Here is a 19,450-nt window from a genome sequence, read left to right on the forward strand (position 1 = left end):
CTGCATCTCTCTTCCGCCGAATGCGTTCTCTCTCTATCGTGTGCGCGACCGGTGCTATCCCCAAGTCTCTTCCTATATTTGTCAAACTGTACATGCTAGTTTAAGTGTAAAATTAATTCGAACTCTAGTGTGTAGTTGGTTTACTTATGAAGAATATACTACACATTTTCTTATATTGCTATTTTTTGACCGCAAATGGTAAAATCATAACGAAGAGCTTCTCGCCCGTCGAGTGAGATGCACCCTGTACACTGCTACGCAATTCAGAATCTACGCGGATCGAGGGGTAGGGCGTAGGTAGATCGGAATTTATAGATATAGACGAGTGGCGGCATTTTGGCTTTTTTATATCGCAATTTGTAAACAGCGCTTATTTGTAAACAACCCCCGTTTTTAGAGAGGTATTTTAGATAACAATCGATATTTAGAAATGTTATGACACCCTGGAAATACTACCCCGAGCACGTCATTGTTGCAACTGCGTTAATACGCCTGGCGGTGACCGCCTCATATTCTTTCAGATATTTAGCAATAAAATAAAGAAACCTGTTATTTTTAAGCTGTTATTTTAAGCTGTTTTTTATAAATAACTATAACAGTTTCAACTGTTATCTAAAAATAACAGTTTTGCCCATCACTAGTGTGAACGTCGTTCTAATCACACGAGTGTTGTAATCATGTTTAAACGCACGTGTCATGTACAACGTTTTAATATCTACAACCGAAAAGTAAGAAAATGCTGTTTTAATTTTCGTATATTAATCGCCCACCTTTAACTATGACATTTGTCACACATATTTTTTGATAAATAACTATTAGATGTTCGTAGTTTTTTTCATTATTATAAAAACTAGTTCTGTTATAGATTCATAACACCACTAGTTGTGTTATGAATCTCATAACGTAACTGAAATACTAAAAAAAAGTGATGTAAAAACGTTATAACTAAACGGTTGTAGATAAAATGTATATATAATTTATATACTTTTTTATTAACATATTTTAGTATGGGCGGCTATACGTGCCTCCAGGCGCCAATTTTTTTTCGTTTAATACAGTTATTTTTATAATATTTTAAGTAATCATTCGTCACTAAAATTTCAAAAAAAAATATATTAATTTCCCGCTTTGCATTCCAATTGTACCAACTTAATTTCTTTGTAAAATAAAACAAACTAGTTTGAAATTAAAATGACAGATACATCTATCACTGTCAAGGATCTTGTCGTTGGACAGATTATATTTACATATCCCAAGTGTTTAATAACATAATAACCACTCAATCCGACGCTATATTTCATGGGCTTGAGAAAATACTTGCTCTTCTCTCTTTGTTCAGTATATCTTACTGTACAGGGTGGGTCAAATTCGACGCTTTTAAATGGAAACACCCTTTTCTATAGGAGATAGACCAAAACTAATATCGGTGTTTGGAGCTCAATTTTTGTCAAAAACAAGATGGTGAAAACCGCATATCGATTCGGAGTTACAGGGTGTTTTTCAAAAATATGCATTTTTAACAAATCGCTGTAACTTTTTTGCTATGGAACATTTTGTATCTTTATGAAAACATTTTCAAGGCACCTTTTTACGTAGAATTTAATGGTTTAAGTATATTTTTTTTTAAATTAATAATTTAAGAATTATCAACAGAAAATTTGACATTTTATATGGGACACCCTGTATATTTTTAATTTATTGAAAAGAATTTGAAATTACCTTTCCAAAAATATAACACACTTGATATTTTGCTCGATTCCTCTTCGGGATATAGAGTATATAAAAATTCGCCCGCTTTAAATAAGTGGGCTTTGAACGGCACCGGGTCTAATGCCAAAAAGTTCTAGCTGTGAGCATCAATTAAAACGAAAATAATATTTGCTATGAGAGATGCAGAATTTTATAACAATTTAAAATATATTTAACCAACATCAACACATTTAAACTATATCTAATAACTATAAAAATAAATAGCAAACCAAGACATGAGATTTTGCTACAGGTGTTCGACATAACGACCGTCTTCTGTTATGGACAGACAGGGCAATTTCTGAACATTTCTCGCGGAATTCATTAACTCAGTAGGGGTGAAAAATACCCTCTCATAACTGCTAAGTATTTCTAATTCTTGTCTAGATTATACGGAAGAATAAGGAACCTTTATTCTTCCGCAAATATATCCATAGGATTAGATCCATGGGCACTAAGTCAGACGGCCTCGACGGCTGGGATCTTGGTTAGCTATTCAATTATTCTTGAAATTGGCTGCAAAAATTTGCTGATAACTTCAGCGTTCAGAGGCGGTGCGTCGTCTTGCTGGAAAAATATGTTTTCGAGTTCCATTAAGGGCATATCATCAATAAGGGGTCCAAAGCCAAAAGTCCAAAGTTAAAAGTGGCGAACTTTTAAAAATTCTGTATTTCGAAGGGGATTATAACAAAATATCAAGTATGCTATATTTTTGGAAAGGTAATTTTAAATTCTTTTCAGTTAATTAAAAATATAGAGGGTGTCCCAAATAAAAAATCAATTTTTCTGTTGATAACTCTTAAATTATTAATTTTATAAAAATTATACTTAAACCATTAAATTCTACGTAAAAAGGTGCTTTGGAAATGTTTTTATAGAAATACAAAATTTTCCATAGCAAAAAAGTTACAGCGATTTGTTAAAAATGCACATTTTTGAAAAACACCCCGTAACTCCGAAAGGGTAACAGATATTGATGTGCGGTTTTCACCATCATGTTTTTGATGAAAATTGAACTCCAGACACCGATATTAGTTTTCGTCTATCTCCTATAAAAAAGGGTGTTTCCATTTAAAAGCGTCGAATTTGACCCACCCTGTACAGAGCACATACTGACTGTACTCTTCGTACACACGAAAATCGGCACCCAAAACCACACCGTGCCGACCTTTACATGTATATAAGTTTTTGACATAATATATACATATAAACGTCAAATTCGCGTTATATAAGTGGACTGTCTAAATATTTACATGGGATTTTATGAGAGCGGCATTTGAGTAACATTAAAATAAACAAGTTATCGGGCTTCCACTCTCAAAGAAATTAAAAATCATTTTCGGCTTAACACATTATCCGAAATTTATGCTATCGGTGATGGCGCTTGGCCAATTTTCAAAATAACAAAAGGAATATTTAAGTACCAACAAATAGAGGGCAATAATAAAAGAAAAGTTTGTAAAAAAAAGAATATCAGTCAGAAACAAGATTTATCGGCCATTTTTAAGAGACAGAAGTGAAATATGAGCAAACAGATGACTAGAAAGACACTATCTAAGGCAGGACCTGACTTGTAGAATTTCTATAAAAAAAATAGCCATCTATATTCCATATCAATTAAACTTTTAGTTACGCAATCGAGGGCGCGATTTTTAAATTCATTGTTGCCAACCATAGACATATTCGGTGCCCTACTGAATAACTGGAATTTAATTAATTTAAATTAATTTCGCGCTGGGGACTCAGGTGGTAGCTCTACTGTAAAAAATGTCAAGTTGCCGCATTTATTTATTTATTTCCTGATATTATCATTCGTTTTGACACTTTAGTTTTGTATTAGGGTAAGTCCGGTAGAGATGCCCAACTTTTCTTTTGGGGCTAATAATACATATTGGTAAATTTTAAATGAAACTAATGATGCAATCCTAAACTATCTTTAATAATAATTCATAATAGGACTAAGATAGTAATATAATAAGTAAGTATATATAATAGTAAGAGAACAATAAAAAAAAAGAAAATTGGCCATCTCTCTCTACGTTGCGGGAGAGATGGCCTTCCAACATGGGAAAAATGCCCCGCAAAAAAATACATATACATATTGGTTAAATATCTAAGGTTATTTTTTATTTTTTTTTAACTAATATCCAAAAGTTGAGGATGGACCTATGCTTGCTTTTTCTGTGTTGTTGTTTGTCTCCCTACGTCTCAAAGTCCTTGCAGGGATTCCCAAAGCATGCATTATGTGTTATGCCCATTTGGTCGGAATTAATCGCTTGCAAAGCAGCAGCCTTTTTTTCAAACCACAGAGCGCTTTTGGGATATTTTATTTTATATTCAGTAGGCATGATTAAAAAAAGTTACTTTTTAGTAAATGAATTAGTAGGGCATCTTTACCAGCTTTCTATGTGGCATCTCTCCCAATACGATGGGAGAGATGCCCCACCGCAATGTTTTAAAATGCAGCGACATATGATTAATTTTTTGAAGTTATGATACTTCACGAAGCATGTATTTTAATATAAAATGGCATGAAATACCAAAAACTTACATTATATTACGTTATTTCCACGCGACCTCTGACTGTAAAAAAATATGTACCTATATAAAAACAGTTCTTTGTAAAAACTAACCTATTTTTTTATTGACATTCAAATTATGTCAGACCATAATAGCAGCAGGTAAACTACTGCCTTATCTAGCGGGAAGCAACTGATAAGTCACATGATTAGAAATATACACGCTGTGGCCATCTCACCCGGTGGGGCATCTGTATCGGACTTACCCTACGAGTTTTTTGTTTAAATTAATAGTGTTGTGGTACTTTAAGCTTGAAAATGTTTACTAGCAGACCTTGCAGTCGAACATTGTTCTTTTTAAAACTTCTTTTAGTGGGAAGTGTACAAGATAGCTTGATAGCTGTAAAAAATCTCATCGCAACTTTATTAAAATATTTTGTACGGGAAAGCGGTAGTAATGGCCCTTTATGTCCCTTAAGTGCTGTTAAGAAGGTGAGTTTTGTTGACGTAAATAATAAATGTTTATATATTTATAATTAATTTATTTTTGTTTCCTAAAATATTTTGATTAAAAGAAAATATCTAAAAGTGGACAACGCTGTGCCGGTCAAGCTTAATCACGTGACATCCAAAACGGAAAATATAATTTACCCGTAAATTGGAACGATGTTGTGTGTGAATGACATATTTTCCCGTTGGATAGACTGCATAGAAATATTTATTAGTGAATAAATCAATTAAAAAAATTATTTAGAATCGTTACTTCGTAAAATATATTTATATTCTTGGAATATCATTTCATAAATACGGAGCGATCAACAGTGATTGAAATAGTAGATTGAAAAAAAATCAAATTCAAATGCACCAAATCAGTTATCAGAAGTGGGACGTAATAAAAATCCTTGCAAATAAAAATGGCACTTACTTGAGCCTCTCCCAGTCCCAACTCGATCATCTCCTGACTCTGGTGGACCAGGCTCTGTCTCTCTTGGCCTTCCGGGGCGTCAGGTGGGATACCGTGAAGTAGACCAGCGTGTTCGCTACGTAGCGCTTCCAAACCCTGAGCTACCGTCCTCACGGCAGCTACTATCTCCTCTTGCGTCATAGCGGTCATTTTGCCTAAGCTCTCGATCTTTTTACTGCAACAAAATATATGCCATATATGATCTTTCGCGTCATTTCATAATTTTAAATTTGTAGATACTGTAATGGTGAAGTGATAATGCGTGAATAGAACGCCTCGATCAGCAAGCAGAGACTAGGTATATAGGCTAGAATTCATGTAAATGTAAATGAAAAATATGATTCTAATATCAAATTCTGTTGTCTCAATAATCACATCAAATTTGTTTCATGATCAACCAATAGATTTAGTTATTGGAACATGAAATGCTCTTACTTTGTGTCATGACATACCGGATGGCCAAAATCTGTCCATCTATTATTATTATACCGTGCTATCGAGACTATTATAAGTATAACATATAAATGACTATTGTAATTAAAAAAATATATAAGTCTAAGAGTATATAGTCTGCCCAGAGTCTGGAAAAATTTCGATAGACAGCATCTAAAAAATGACCTGAATGAAAATACAATTTGGCTGTAAATTAAACTGACAGACTCTACTGGCTGATAGGGATCCTCCCGTTGGACAGACTATACCTTCATTATATCCGACTATATACATTTTTAGCGAGATAAAACAACTGTGTAGTTGACCGGTAATTAAATAAAATATATTTTTAGATTTCCTCCTTTCATACACAATACAAAAAACATAATATTGCGGACAATAACCCCAATGGCAATAGTACAAAATCTATTTAAAAGTGTTTATTTTTTTTTGCAAAGTATGACTGACAAATTGGATATTATGATGTCTTGGTAATATTTTTATTTAAATTACAAGGCAGGATCTAAAATAATTTAAACAAGAAAGTTGTATTAATTGGTTAAATATTAGTAATTTCTGCATTTGTGATTTGGTTGTTGCATTGTGATTGTCGTTACAAGAGGAAAAACTTTTTGTTATTGACATTTTTAGAAAAATCTATTCCTCATAAAAATTTTGGCTTGTTCTATTTTGATTAACCCCATTTATACATTTCCAAATTTCCGTACCGTTTTAGAGAAAATTAAAAAAAATACAAGAATATACGGTTGAATTGATAGATGGTTAGTATTAATTTTGATTAACGTCATTGCTATTTTTTGCTATTTTCGTTAAAGAAGCATAAAATTTATAATCCAAACAAATTTTGTGCTTCTTTAATTTTAATTTTCTCTAAAGCGGTATGGAATATTGGAAAAATATAAACGCAAGTTACCATTTTAGAACAAGCAAAAAGTTTTATAAAGTATGCATTTTTCTCAAAATGGCAATAATAAAAAAGGTTTTTCTCTTGTAAAGACAATCCGGGGACGTACTGTATATTAGAATAGTCCATTTGCGGTATATTCAAACCTATTTTTCACTTAAGAAAATGTACCTATAAAGTGTGCATTTTTATCTAACACACAATTATCTACTACTAAGGTTCAAAAGTATGTAAAAGCAAAGTTAAAATTAGATCATTGAATATATTTTGAATGAATAAAAATGTATTATCACAAATACTTTTGATTAAATACTTTCATGTCACAAAACGCATTTCGTATTATCACCGCTATTTAATAATGGCTTCTGTTTTTTAATATTATCCATCTATCTAATATTAAATAAATCAATATACATAACCCTAATATAGCAATACAAACTAGCATGAATATGTACATACATAAGTAATGCAACAAGAAAATATCTGGGTATTGCCATTGAGTCAGAAAAGTTATTTTGTTTAAAAAGCCACTGGGTTTGAATCGGATTCCTCAGTGGCTATTTACTTGTCAAGAAATTTGCCTAACCAACAAAAAATTAGTGATAGGATAACTTGAGCGAAAATTCGCTCGAGTTCTCGATTATTGGAATAACCGACATGCAAGTGACGAGTTACGAGCGACGAACACAAGCGATCCTAGAATGAAATAAATTAAAATCCGATTTTAATGTGACATACTCGATAAAAAGCCGAGCGAATTTTCTACATTACATTGCAGGTAGCAAATTTATACGACGCCGCATATATATTTATCCGTTGCGTATCTGAGGGACAAAATTTTACGACCTACATCGACAATGCTTTGATATAAACTAAATCAAGCGATCAAGCGAATCGCTCGTCGTTTGCTACTTCCCATTCATCACCGAAAGAATATGTGCCCTGCGCACGCAACTTACTGCTTGGCGCTTGGCGTTAACGAGTACTTACAACAAGCGACGGGCGGAAAACCGTATTTTTAAAAACGAGCGATCCTTGGCTCGAGCGATCGCTCGGTTATTGCAATCGCTTGAAACTGGAGTATTATGGAAATTAATCGGTTTTTCCCATCACTATAAAAATACTTAATAATTTAGAGAATATGTCTAGATCCGTCTTTATACAAGGAGAGTCTTAAATAAGTACAAATATTTTCAGGGCTGGTAGATAAAAGAAACATATTTTCATTTTACAATTTTTTAAATAAGTCCAAAATAACCCAGTTATTTAACTTCGAAAATTAAAAAAATATATATATTTTTTTTGCTTAAATTTCGAGAACCACTGAATCTTTTGTGGGTTTTCTTTCTTGTAAATTTAATCTACTACCTATATTGCCATATTAACAAGAAATTATGTTTTTAACTAAACAATAAAAAAATTTCCATTTTTCAAAAAATTCCAAATTTTGTTTTTCGCAAATAAAACCTCATAATCGTGTTTCTGGGGTCGAACTATACTACCCCTAAAAATATTTGCACTTATTTCAGACTCACCTTATAGGTATATTTAAGTCCTCCAAATATTTCTAAGAAAATGCAATTTACCTTTGGATTAAAATGACAACTGCTACTGTCATGTTGCCATGTATTATCAGAAGCTTCTACGTCTCACTAGTCAACTCGCATACCCAACAATGTTGCCGTTTGCTGTCCCCCTATTTTATGAACGGCGGAAAGTAACGCCTATTCATAGATTTAGTAAGAACAGATATCACATTGTGCATTTTAACCCGATCAAACAATCAGAGTCAATCAAACAATCAAACATCTACGTACTGTAAAAACCAACTGAGATAGAGAAGGCGACATTGCCACATCTCAAATTTGCGCCTATCTACTTAGTTTGATTTGCAGAAAAGGTGACTTTAAAACCTTTACCGGATATCAATAAATCTCAATTTCTTAATTAAATTTATAGTTTATTTTTAAAGAAGCATGCGTAATAATATGTTATTAACCAGAGGATATATGCGTTACTATTAAAGGACATGTTTACTGTTTAATGTGCTGAAACGTCTAGAACTATTGGCAACGTCGCTGCTAGTCTTCCAGAATGAAATGAGCCGTCCGTCCCACCACCCCTCGCGACGGCCCTTGGTCCGTTATAGCGTACTACGTTTAGCTTACGGTGTGTTTGAAGTCGGAATCAAGTCCGAAGTGAACTTTTCGGTGTTTTTCATTAGTTTTTGTTTTTGTTTAACGTACTTTTGAATCTGCGAATTTTCAATATGGTAGGACAGTGTCAAATGTGTGGAAAAATAAGCTCAAATTACCCGAATTTGTCTTTTCACAGGGAGGTATTGTTTCCGCCGTAATCGTACATAGGCGTCCCACAAGGGAGCCTCTCACAATTAAAATAATTTCTAATTATATTTGTTGAATTTTGATCTATTAAAATAAGAACGTAGTAGCCGGTAATTGAATTATAATTCGTCTCAATTACTACCTAACTGTTGTAAATCATAACAAATTTGAATATAAACGTTGCATTTGAAACTTTATTATAAGCCAGAAAAAGTGACATTTTTTTTAAATTGCGTCATATTTTGGTCATTATATACGATATTCTAAAGGAATTTTGCTCAACAAATAAACAAAGGTGTTTACCCGTCCTTTTTTACATTTTATTGCTTTATTATATCTTATATCTGCCCCTTCGGTCTTGTTTAGACAATTTTTTACCACCGTAGAATACAAATACCTTTTTCTAGAGTTATTTGTGCGGTGTGTTTACCTTTTTAGAATGGGACGAACTGTAAATAATTCTTAGGCTACTAGTTTTATACATACCTATATGGCAGAGTGACCCAGGCCTCCAAAAAAGCTTTTACCTTGTGATTTTTATTTCAATTTTTACATAAGATCGGGGCCATTGTAAAGCACATTTTCAAAATATTTTTGTCAACATACAGGGTGATTCAAACCGCAATACATATGCTTAATACAGTTCATGAAGATTGGGACATTTAACTAAAATTTGATTGTCTGATGAAGCTACCTAAGTAATGGATTTGTAAATAAACGTAATATTCATTATATTATTATGCGACAGAAATCCCATACTGTAGCACACAGATTTGATACTTTTAATGATACATGCCTTCTATTGAGAGACTAAAGGTAATTGCCTCTGTATCAGAGCCATCATAATACGAGAAGAAGACCGAAAGTCAAATCTTGTCTTATAATTTCACTTCTTGTTAACACAATTTTCTCATTAAAATACATATTGATTTTAGGTATAGGAAGCTATCGATTGCGAACTAACTAAATCGTAACTAATTACTAATTTTGAAAAGTTCTTTTTAAGATCAAAAAAAGTAAAACTAAAACCTAAACTATCATTTGAGATTAAACGGGAGGTTCTAAATAATGTTGCCTATTCTAAACAAGAAAAATTTATTTATAAGGTTTATAACATCTCTAATTAAATTTGGACGAAAAGAATATTTCTGTTTGCTGTAGGTAATTTTCTCAGGGAAAATACGTAAATAAAAATGACTTTTCAAGTCAAAAAAGTCAAAATTACAAGTTATCCAAAAAAGGACAGGTGGCAACCCTAGGTATTTCTGGAATGGAAATTTAATGGCAAATCTACAACTTTAGTTTGAAAATATGTTCCGGCCACCTATGTTTACAAAAATGTCTAAAATGTGCTTTACCATTGCCTCCATATTCTAAAAAAAAATTGAAAGAAAAGTCACCAACCACAAACCTAATATAGAATTGTTTCGGAAGCCTGAGTCACCCTGTAAATATTCAAAAGTAACTGAAAGTTTATAGAGAAGTAACTGACAGTTTAAATTGAATATCGACGTTGGAGCGATTTTCGAAAACTATCTACTAACGTTTCAACATAAGTATATGTGGGATATTAATTATATCATTATATTAGACCTTATAACAAAACTCATCTAACGAAAAAGTGTTAATGTAGTATATTAATATGGAGTAAAAATTTTACTAATTACTTTACTTTTACTTTACTACTTAAATTCGTTCCAAAAAACGATACGCCACTGGCCATTAGAACAATCCAAATGTGCCTAGTTGCCGGGGTCGGAAATTTTAGACTTCGCTGTCTCTTCTGTCCTTGTTCGACACATTGGAATGTTTGATACACTACCAACGAGTATTTATGAATGAAATGTTCGGTCTATCTTTATAATGTCTTTGTGCCTATTTTATTTATTTACAGTTATCGGTAATAGCGATCAAAATACGCTGTAGGCATCTTTTGATTGCGTTGGTTAGTTTCTGGGGTAAGTTTTTTTCTGTTTAGATTGCACGCGAAATACCCGACCGATTATGGGTTATGGGCGTGCAGAACTGCGAAATTGAGGGACAACAAAAAACAACATTGTTGAGTATGCGAGTTGAATAGTGGGACGCAGAAGCTAGTTGTATTACCTCGTTGGACATACCCTAGCTAGATTCAGACATTATAGCAAAGATATATCCCTTAAAACCTTAAGTGTTTTTATTGGTTAGACAAATTTGTTCGCAAGTAAAGAGCCATTGAGAAGCTGGTTTCCATTGGGTTTTCACCTAGTGGTATTTTACCATGGAGGGTAGTAGAGATAAGGAGAATTATCTTCGTGTATCAAAAAGTGGTCACCAAAGAAGGGACAATTTAGATGGCGCTGCTGAATTTCTACATTTGAAAGTGTCAAAAATTTTTAAAACAGGAAATAATTAAGAGATAGATACGAAGGCGTCACTAACTTCACTTCATGTATAACCGCTCCGTTCAGTTTGCTCCCTTATTGCTTATTAGCGCTACTGACTGGAATAATTTAGTGAACCCTTTTTTTCCTTTTAGATGAGCACTTTTTCAAACAGTCCCTTATAAAAGATTATTCTCCTTACCTCTACTCTCCATACATTTCACAAAGTATAATTTCTTAGCTTTATGTTTAAGTGACAAAATATCGAGATATTTTCCTATAATGAACTTTCCACAAAGATATAGATTTTATTTAGTTGAAATAATGTTACTTGTGAGTCACAATTCACACAGAGAGAACACAATAAAGTTAATAATGTTTATTAATGATAGCATGAAGCCATCGATAAGAAGAAAAGGTTTACAATTGAAGATTATTAAATAAATAAAAAATAGAAAGCGTTCTGATATAATGATACTAGAACCCGGGCTACACATAACGTTTTACCTTACGCCTTACCCCAGTTTAGTAAGAAATTATATAGACGCATAGATGAAAACTATGTTAGGGTTTCCTATACCTATCTAGCTCAGATTTTGAATAAAAAGCGAATTTTCAATAAAATGACAATCAAGATGGCTGGTGCTATGGAAATTTTCTAGTGACAGTACTGTTCTAAAAACTATTTTTAAAATCGGTAATTAGTTTATGGACTTTATTATTTAGATTTATAGCACTTTACTTTAATTTGCCCACAATAGTTTAATAAGTAAGTATTCATTATTTTATCCAGAAAAATAATGCAGTATCTGCTGGCGGAACGAATGGATATAATTATTTCATATATTACTGTTACTAGTGATTTTATTTTATGAGGAAAATTGCTTCTTGGTCTCAAGGGCTTATGCTCAAAGATATCCAAATATGAATATTCCTGATAAGCGTTCCTTTGAAAAACTACTTGTCCTATTTCGCAGGGCTTGTAGTGTGGTTTATAAAAAACCTATTAGGCAGAAACCTGTCGTTGGAAGTGAAGAAAATTAATTTGCTTCAATTGGTTCTTTTATAGAAAATCCATATACATATCAACAAGTCATCGTAAAATAAATCAAAGAAGTACTTCTTCGTTTTTCTTGATAAAATAATAAATACATATTTAATAAATATGTATTATTAAACTATTGTACGTAGGTACATTAAATAAAAGTAAATTGCTACGAATTTAAATAAAATCCATTTCGATTTTGAAACAGTTACTAACTGCCACTAGAAACTTGCCATGATGACACTAATTGGTTGCAATTTTATTGAAAAATTGCTCTTTATTAAAAATCATAGCTAGATAGGTATAGGAAACTCTAATATAGTTTGAAAGAGCATTTAAATCTGCTTCGACTTATTTTAAAAAATATAGAGTATTGCATTTGAAATAACGAAGTTTTTATGTAAAATAAATATTTATAGATCAGATAATATAGCAGCAATTGATACCCCTGTATATATTACGCTCAATAGACGAATTCGGGCAATGCCAGAGAAAAATACGCAAATCTAGTTTTGAGCAAGAAATATTTCCCAAACCCGAAAAATTAATTTTATTCCATTATTTTTTTTGTTTATAGTGTGATTTGATTGCATTGGTTTCACTCTTTTTGGTTGGATTGGTTTAGTTATTTGGCGAGTTGGTTAGCGTGGTTATTTGGAGGGTGTTAATTCATTGGTTAGAGTTGGTTTTTCGGGTTTCAGAAATATTCCTTGCTCAAAACTAGATTTGCGTATTTTTTTCGGGCATTGCCCGAATTCGACTATTGAGCGTAACATATATACATTAAACGAAATAATCAAATTTTTCAGTAAAGCTTATTTCTCTGACTTGAAAGTCAGCCCTAGAATTAATTCTGAAAAGTAAATGAGATTATATAAAATGACATTTTAACAGAACGTCAACGGTTTCTTGTAGACGTATCTGTTTTAAAAAAAGTAAAGTGTTCTCGAATAGTTGAATTTAAATATTTTAAATAGTTTTTTTCTTTATTCTTTGTATTTTTTTTGCTTCCGACGACGGAAAGAGTTAAACTTTCCGAAACGTTAAGCATTTTTTTCTTTGTTAGGCAAATTTGTATAACTATAAACATAACTTCTGACCAGTAGTTTCCGTTTGGGTTTAACGCAGAAGTGTTTACAAAAAATAACTATTTTATTTTGTAGATTTTCTTGCAGTGCAGTGGCGAAATACCCAAATAGGATTTTTTAAGGTAAAACGTTATATGAAGACGGGGCTTAATATACATAAGTTTATTTATATTTCAAAAGTATGTATTTAATGACGTATGCTTGAAAAGCAACTATGACGGTTTATGGAAGGCAAGCAATGGAAAAAATATAAAATTGAAGAAAACTTACATTCTATACGCGTTAATGGTTTTAGACATTTTCCAATCTGCTCTCTTCTACTATCATTACCACAAAAAACAAGTCTACCCTTTCTAAAGACTTTTGAGCTACGTATTTTAAATCAGACTTTTCAGCAAATACTACAGTTTTCCAAAATATCCCGGAAGCTTCTAAGCTAATTATCACACGTTTCAAAGCACAAGTCTATTTTAATCATGAATATGACAAAAATTTAAGTCCAATATATCTTTGAGTTCAAAGCTGATCAAATATCATTAATCCTTAAGCCTAGGTGTATATGAGTTGTATAAGTTATAAAAAGTTATTATCGAACGATTTTGAGATTAGCTTTTTTATTGTTAATGTTATATCTGAAACAAAAAAAAATAATTAAAACAAAACGAAATTTTAGTAGGAGGTACAGGTAATTTATTTAAAAAATAACTCAAAACTACGAACTAAATTAATTTTATAAAAATAACTACTATTATTTCTATTAACTATTAAATCAAATACAATGTAATTCGATTAAAAACTGTGGTGCGAAAATTATTTTTTTTAATCGAGCTTAAGATCATTTAAAATCGAAAGCAAAAAATAGAAATCGGTACCTATCTATTACTGTGGGTAAGAAGAAGATTCAATTTCATTAGTTTGTAGCACTATAACCTTCTTGGGTATATTAAAATATAAGATAAAATTATTAAGAAAAATAAACGTGAAAATGGGAGAGTTTCAACTTCAGTACAGAAAAACCGTTTCTTTTTTATACTAAAGTTACTATATACACTATCCCACACTGTTATAAAATAGAAATAAATATATTATACAGGGGAAGTTTTAAATAAGTGCAAATATTTTTTAGGTGTAGTATATTTTGACCCCGGAAACACGCCTATGAGGTTTTTTTCGCAAAAAAAAAATAAAATTTTGAATTAAAACATTTTTTAATTTTTTTTTGAAATTTTCTAACTAAAATATCTCGGTTATTTTAGACTTACATATTATTTGAGAAACGGTAAAGAAGAGATAATATGTTTCTTTTGTCGAGATCTACCAACCCTGAAAATATTTGCACATATTTAAGTCTCACCCTGTATATATACCGGGTGTTTCTCAAAAGTGGCTCATCCTTATAACTATTTTATTTTTTTTTTCAGACAAATATACGTATGGTATGTAGTATATGACAGTAGTATATGACATAAATTATGATTGATTGACGTATTCAATTGTTTTCAATCACTTCTTGTTTCACCGGAAATTACTACAATTTTTAAAGGGCACCCCCAGTGTTTTTTTTACTTTATTCAATAGAAAAGGACACGTTATATAGAATGACATATCAAAAGTTCTTATAATAACAAACTTTTTTAATTTAAAGAATTAAGAATTTTGTTTAAACAACCTGAAGCAACCTGTGCAAACCTGAAGCATGTACTAGGATGTATTTCAGGAAAATATTATATTAACTTTTACAGGGTAACTGAAAAATATGTGAGTGGATCGTGCTATTGTTTTTTAAATGGAACACCCTGTATATCATTGCATTTTTGGGTGACGACTTTCATACGAAGCCAAAGCTTACATATTCTGTAAACTTTGACAAAGAGGAGGCTCCAAGGAGAACCACAGTTTGTATTGAAATTAAATTTTGTGAGCATATATAAGTTAATTTAGAGCGTTTTTTTTAAATATAGAGTTCTACAGTGTGATTTGATTTTTAAATGAGACTATCGATATTTTTTACTTTATTCGATAGGAAATGAGGATCTGAATAGAATGACTATCTGATCTGAATTGAATGAATACGTCAACTTTTGACATTTTCGCATATACGGTTCATAACGACAATTTGGATCAAAAAACCAAGTGTGTGGTACCAAATTATTCGAAACGAAATTTAGCCTTTTCCAAATATGCTAATGAGCCACCCTTGTTCCATTTGAAAAAAATTGAGATATGATTAAAAATACGATTTGGGCATCTTTTAACTGGTCAGGACAGGACTCTAAAAACATAGACTATCAAATTTATTTTTCCAAGGCTCCTTGATTAAAAATTAATGTTTTTAACGCAGTCATGGCATTCTAGATTGAAATTTAAAATACGATTTTTTTTAAGAGAAAATGTCAAAAGTTGATATATGATATGTCATTCTATCCAGTGTCATTTTCTATTGAAGAAAGTAAAAATATATCGAGGGTGTCATTTAAAAATCAAAAGTTGTAGTCATTTCCGGTGAAACAGGAGGTGACCAAAAACAATTGAATACATCAATAAATACTAATTTATGTCATATAACTAGCATACCAAATCTCATTTTTTATCTGAAAAAATAAAGAAGTTATAGGGGTGAGCCACTTTTGGGACGCACCATGTATACATGCAGAAAAATCTGCAATTTTGTAATTGAATGATAAATATTTGTATACATGCAGAAAAATCTGCAATTTTGTAATTGAATGATAAATATTAGTACAATCTTTTTTGTATACAAAATAATTGAGAGTTTTCCTTGAATTAGGAGTAATGTGTGGTTAAAATATATCTAGACACATAATCAATGACCTTCAACACGTGAAAATTTTCATTTAACCTAAAACATTATTTATAAATTTACAAAATATCAGTTTCTAAAAAATTAATTGAATCACCTTGCCTTGCAAAATTCGATAAAATCGAACTAAAGAAAAAATAAACTAGATCAAACAAAAAACTGCCATGACGTTAACAAAGGAAAGAAGCCAATTAGAAAAACTATCACGTACATCGAGAAAAATCGATAGACTTTTCGTAAAACGATCAATTCCTATATACGTTAGCGAAGCCAAAAAGCGATCTGTATGCGGTAAAAAAATATGTTTCAATTGCTATAGCAAAAATATCAGTTATATCATAGAACTTCCGTGTTTTTTACTCTTTTTTTCTTAATACTTAAAAACCCCTGTTTTATCTCGACGTATTTTTTGAATTAAAATCACGAATACCAACTTTAATTTGCGACAATAATGCTACCCGACTATATCACGAATCGCGAAGAGAAAAAAATATTTTTGTCTACATTTTATTTTGTTTTCTTTGTAACGACTCGTGTTGGGTGATTTCGCGACGACTGGCGTCGAGGGGGCTTTCGACGGCCACACGACGCGTCTAGCGAAAAGGACGCAAGGCGTCGCGTGACGTCACGCCGGCGGTGGACTATGCGCCGTGAAGGGGTGGGCGGAGGGTGATTACGAAGCATTTGGGGCTCGCCAGATCCGCATTATTGATATTCGGTTAGTGTTTCCGATTGTTTGCCGTATTTCATTTCAATCAGTACATTACTTCACCAAAAATATTTCTTATTACAGGTTTTATTATGACAAAATTAATTTTGAACAAATAACTTTTGGCTGAACTTTCGTTTCGCTGAAATCATTTATGTAGAAAATAATTCGTATTTGGAATCATTTCCAAATAGAAAACCTAAAAAAAATCAGTTTTTAACTATTCCGGGTGCGTCTCAAAAGTGGCACACCCCTATAACTTTTATTTTTTCAGATAAAAAACGATATTTGCTATGTTAATATATGACATAAATTAGGATTGATTGACGTATTCAATTGTTTTTGGTCACTTCCTGTTTCACCGGATATTACAACTTTTGATTTTTAAATAGCACCCTCGGTATATTTCTTCTTTATTCGATAGAAAATGACAGTCAATAGAATGACATATGTCAACTTTTGACATTTTCGCATATAGTTTATTTGAAATTGTAACATGCGATTAACAATTTGACTCGAAATACCAAGTGTGTGGTACCAAATTATTCGTAAAAAATGTTTTTTTAAATATGCTAATGAGCCACAGTTCTTCCGTTTGAAAAAAATTAGATATTATTAAAAATAACGTTTGGGTTTCTTTTAACAGGCCAGGACAAGACACGAAAAACATTAGACGATCAAATATATTTTTCCAAGGCTCCTTGATTAAAAATTAGTGTTTTTAACATTTCCATGGGATAGGGTTCCCAACCGTCCCGGTTTGACCGGGATTAACCAGGAATCAGAAAGTTTGTCCCGGCGAAAATTTTGCCTTGGCCGGGACCAAAAAAATTATATTTACATATAATATATTTGAATTTCTAATATTTAATGTTTTGTTTCAATTATTTAAAAACTTAAAAATAATTGTCCCGGAGAATCGCCGATGCTCAAGTTGGGAACCCTACCATGGGACTTTAGATTGAAATTTAAAATACGATTTTGTTTTAAGAGAAAATGTCAAAAGTTGACATGATATGTCATTCTACTCAGAGTGTCATTTTCTATCGAATAAAGCAAAAATACACCGAGGGTGTCATTTAAAAATCAAAAGTTGTAGTCATTTCCGGTGAAACAGGAAGTGACCAAAAACAATTGAATACGCCAATCGAAACGCACCTGGTAAATTAAATGAAACCAGTTACATGAAAACGCGTATCTGTTTTTCATTCTAGACATTTTTCTAAACATAAACATGCAAAACACTTCTTGCGGACGTGTACCATTTTCAATTATTGATAAAATATTGTAAAATATACATAGCAAGACTACACTCGGCCAATTGGATTACATAAACAAGCGCGTTCGACAGGTTTATTCGTGTCGTCTACTTTTATAAGTTAGGTTAATGTCATTTATGTCTAGCTATAGATCTAGCAATCAAAATACGCGTGTTTCGATTGCTATGGTTTCAGCTATGGTTCTTTTTTGAATTTGATGTTTAAATTACAGTATACCGTCGTTGAGCGGCATTTATCTACCAGGTTAAGTTCATACCGCCGTCAACGACAAATTAATTAAATTGAAAAATAAACAAAATATATTATTTTTATTTAACCTTTCCAGGGCTGTAACTTCTTTGGGAAGCATATTAGGGCATATGTTCAAAGGAACTTTTTGTTTTATTTTTATCTGTAGACCAAACCCATCAAAGTTAGATACACTATTTTTTGACACCCTGTATATCCTCGGAACCCTGTTTTTACTTATGATATAAATTGAGATATAGTGGTGTACAATGTTCCATCGATGTTTAGTCAAAGTTTTAGTTATAGCTCTGTTTATTTCAACAAAAGAACTTAAGTCAATGTAATATTAAAACTAATAAAATTATATACACACGGACAGCTGTAATTTTATTTATTTTAATTGTATGAACCTTCTATTAAACAAATTTAACGGATTCACGTATATTTTTCCTTGTAAAATTACTATAACTTGCTTCAGTGTTTTGTAATTGTTTATTAACGCGTAGTAAAGACGAATTAATTGTTTCCGCTGGTGTAGGTACTTGCAAATAATTATTTAAAGCTTTCTCCATATCCTATTTGTTAATCTGAATGGTACAAAAAAGGAATGTGACCTGATAAAATTCGTAAAAGTTGACGATCGTACCGTTAAAAGTACATTTACTTTGGAGTACTGCATTTTGGACAATATTATAATTAGTAAAGAAATTATGTTTTATCAACTACAATATATAATACAATTAACATATTAACATTACTACACCTACATGAAATTTCATTTTCTGAGGATGTACAGTCTAAAAAAGATAATTTACAAAACAATAAAAAAGGTGACCTTCTAATATTACATACAAACGTAACTACACACCTAATTTTGTGAGGTATCCACAAAGTAACAAAAAGCAAATGGGATGAAAATTATTGTAATTAAAGAAACTGCTGGGTACTGTGTATATAAATAATAACTTATGAATCATTTAAT

General features: G+C 31.6%; 1 protein-coding gene across 7 annotated transcripts in view; it reads right to left on the reverse strand.

Annotated features, from left to right (window-relative positions):
* Positions 1–19,450, reverse strand: part of LOC115878401 (kinesin light chain) — a 66,030-nt gene that overhangs the window by 45,980 nt on the left and 600 nt on the right. For 3 of the 7 annotated variants that reach the window (XM_030894899.1, XM_030894897.1, XM_030894898.1), the window contains one exon: positions 5,194–5,407. In XM_030894899.1, coding sequence (XP_030750759.1) covers positions 5,194–5,382 — 189 coding nt within the window. In that variant the 5' untranslated portion in view covers positions 5,383–5,407. Of the gene's footprint in view, positions 1–5,193; positions 5,408–13,700; positions 14,063–16,462; positions 16,805–19,450 lie in introns of those variants that run through there. The other 4 variants (XM_030894900.1, XM_030894902.1, XM_030894895.1 and 1 more) reach the window with 3 other exon arrangements.

The sequence above is a fragment of the Sitophilus oryzae genome, unplaced genomic scaffold (assembly GCF_002938485.1).
Source record: "Sitophilus oryzae breed Bouriz unplaced genomic scaffold, Soryzae_2.0 scaffold_1508_pilon_pilon, whole genome shotgun sequence".
Lineage (NCBI taxonomy): Eukaryota > Metazoa > Arthropoda > Insecta > Coleoptera > Curculionidae > Sitophilus > Sitophilus oryzae.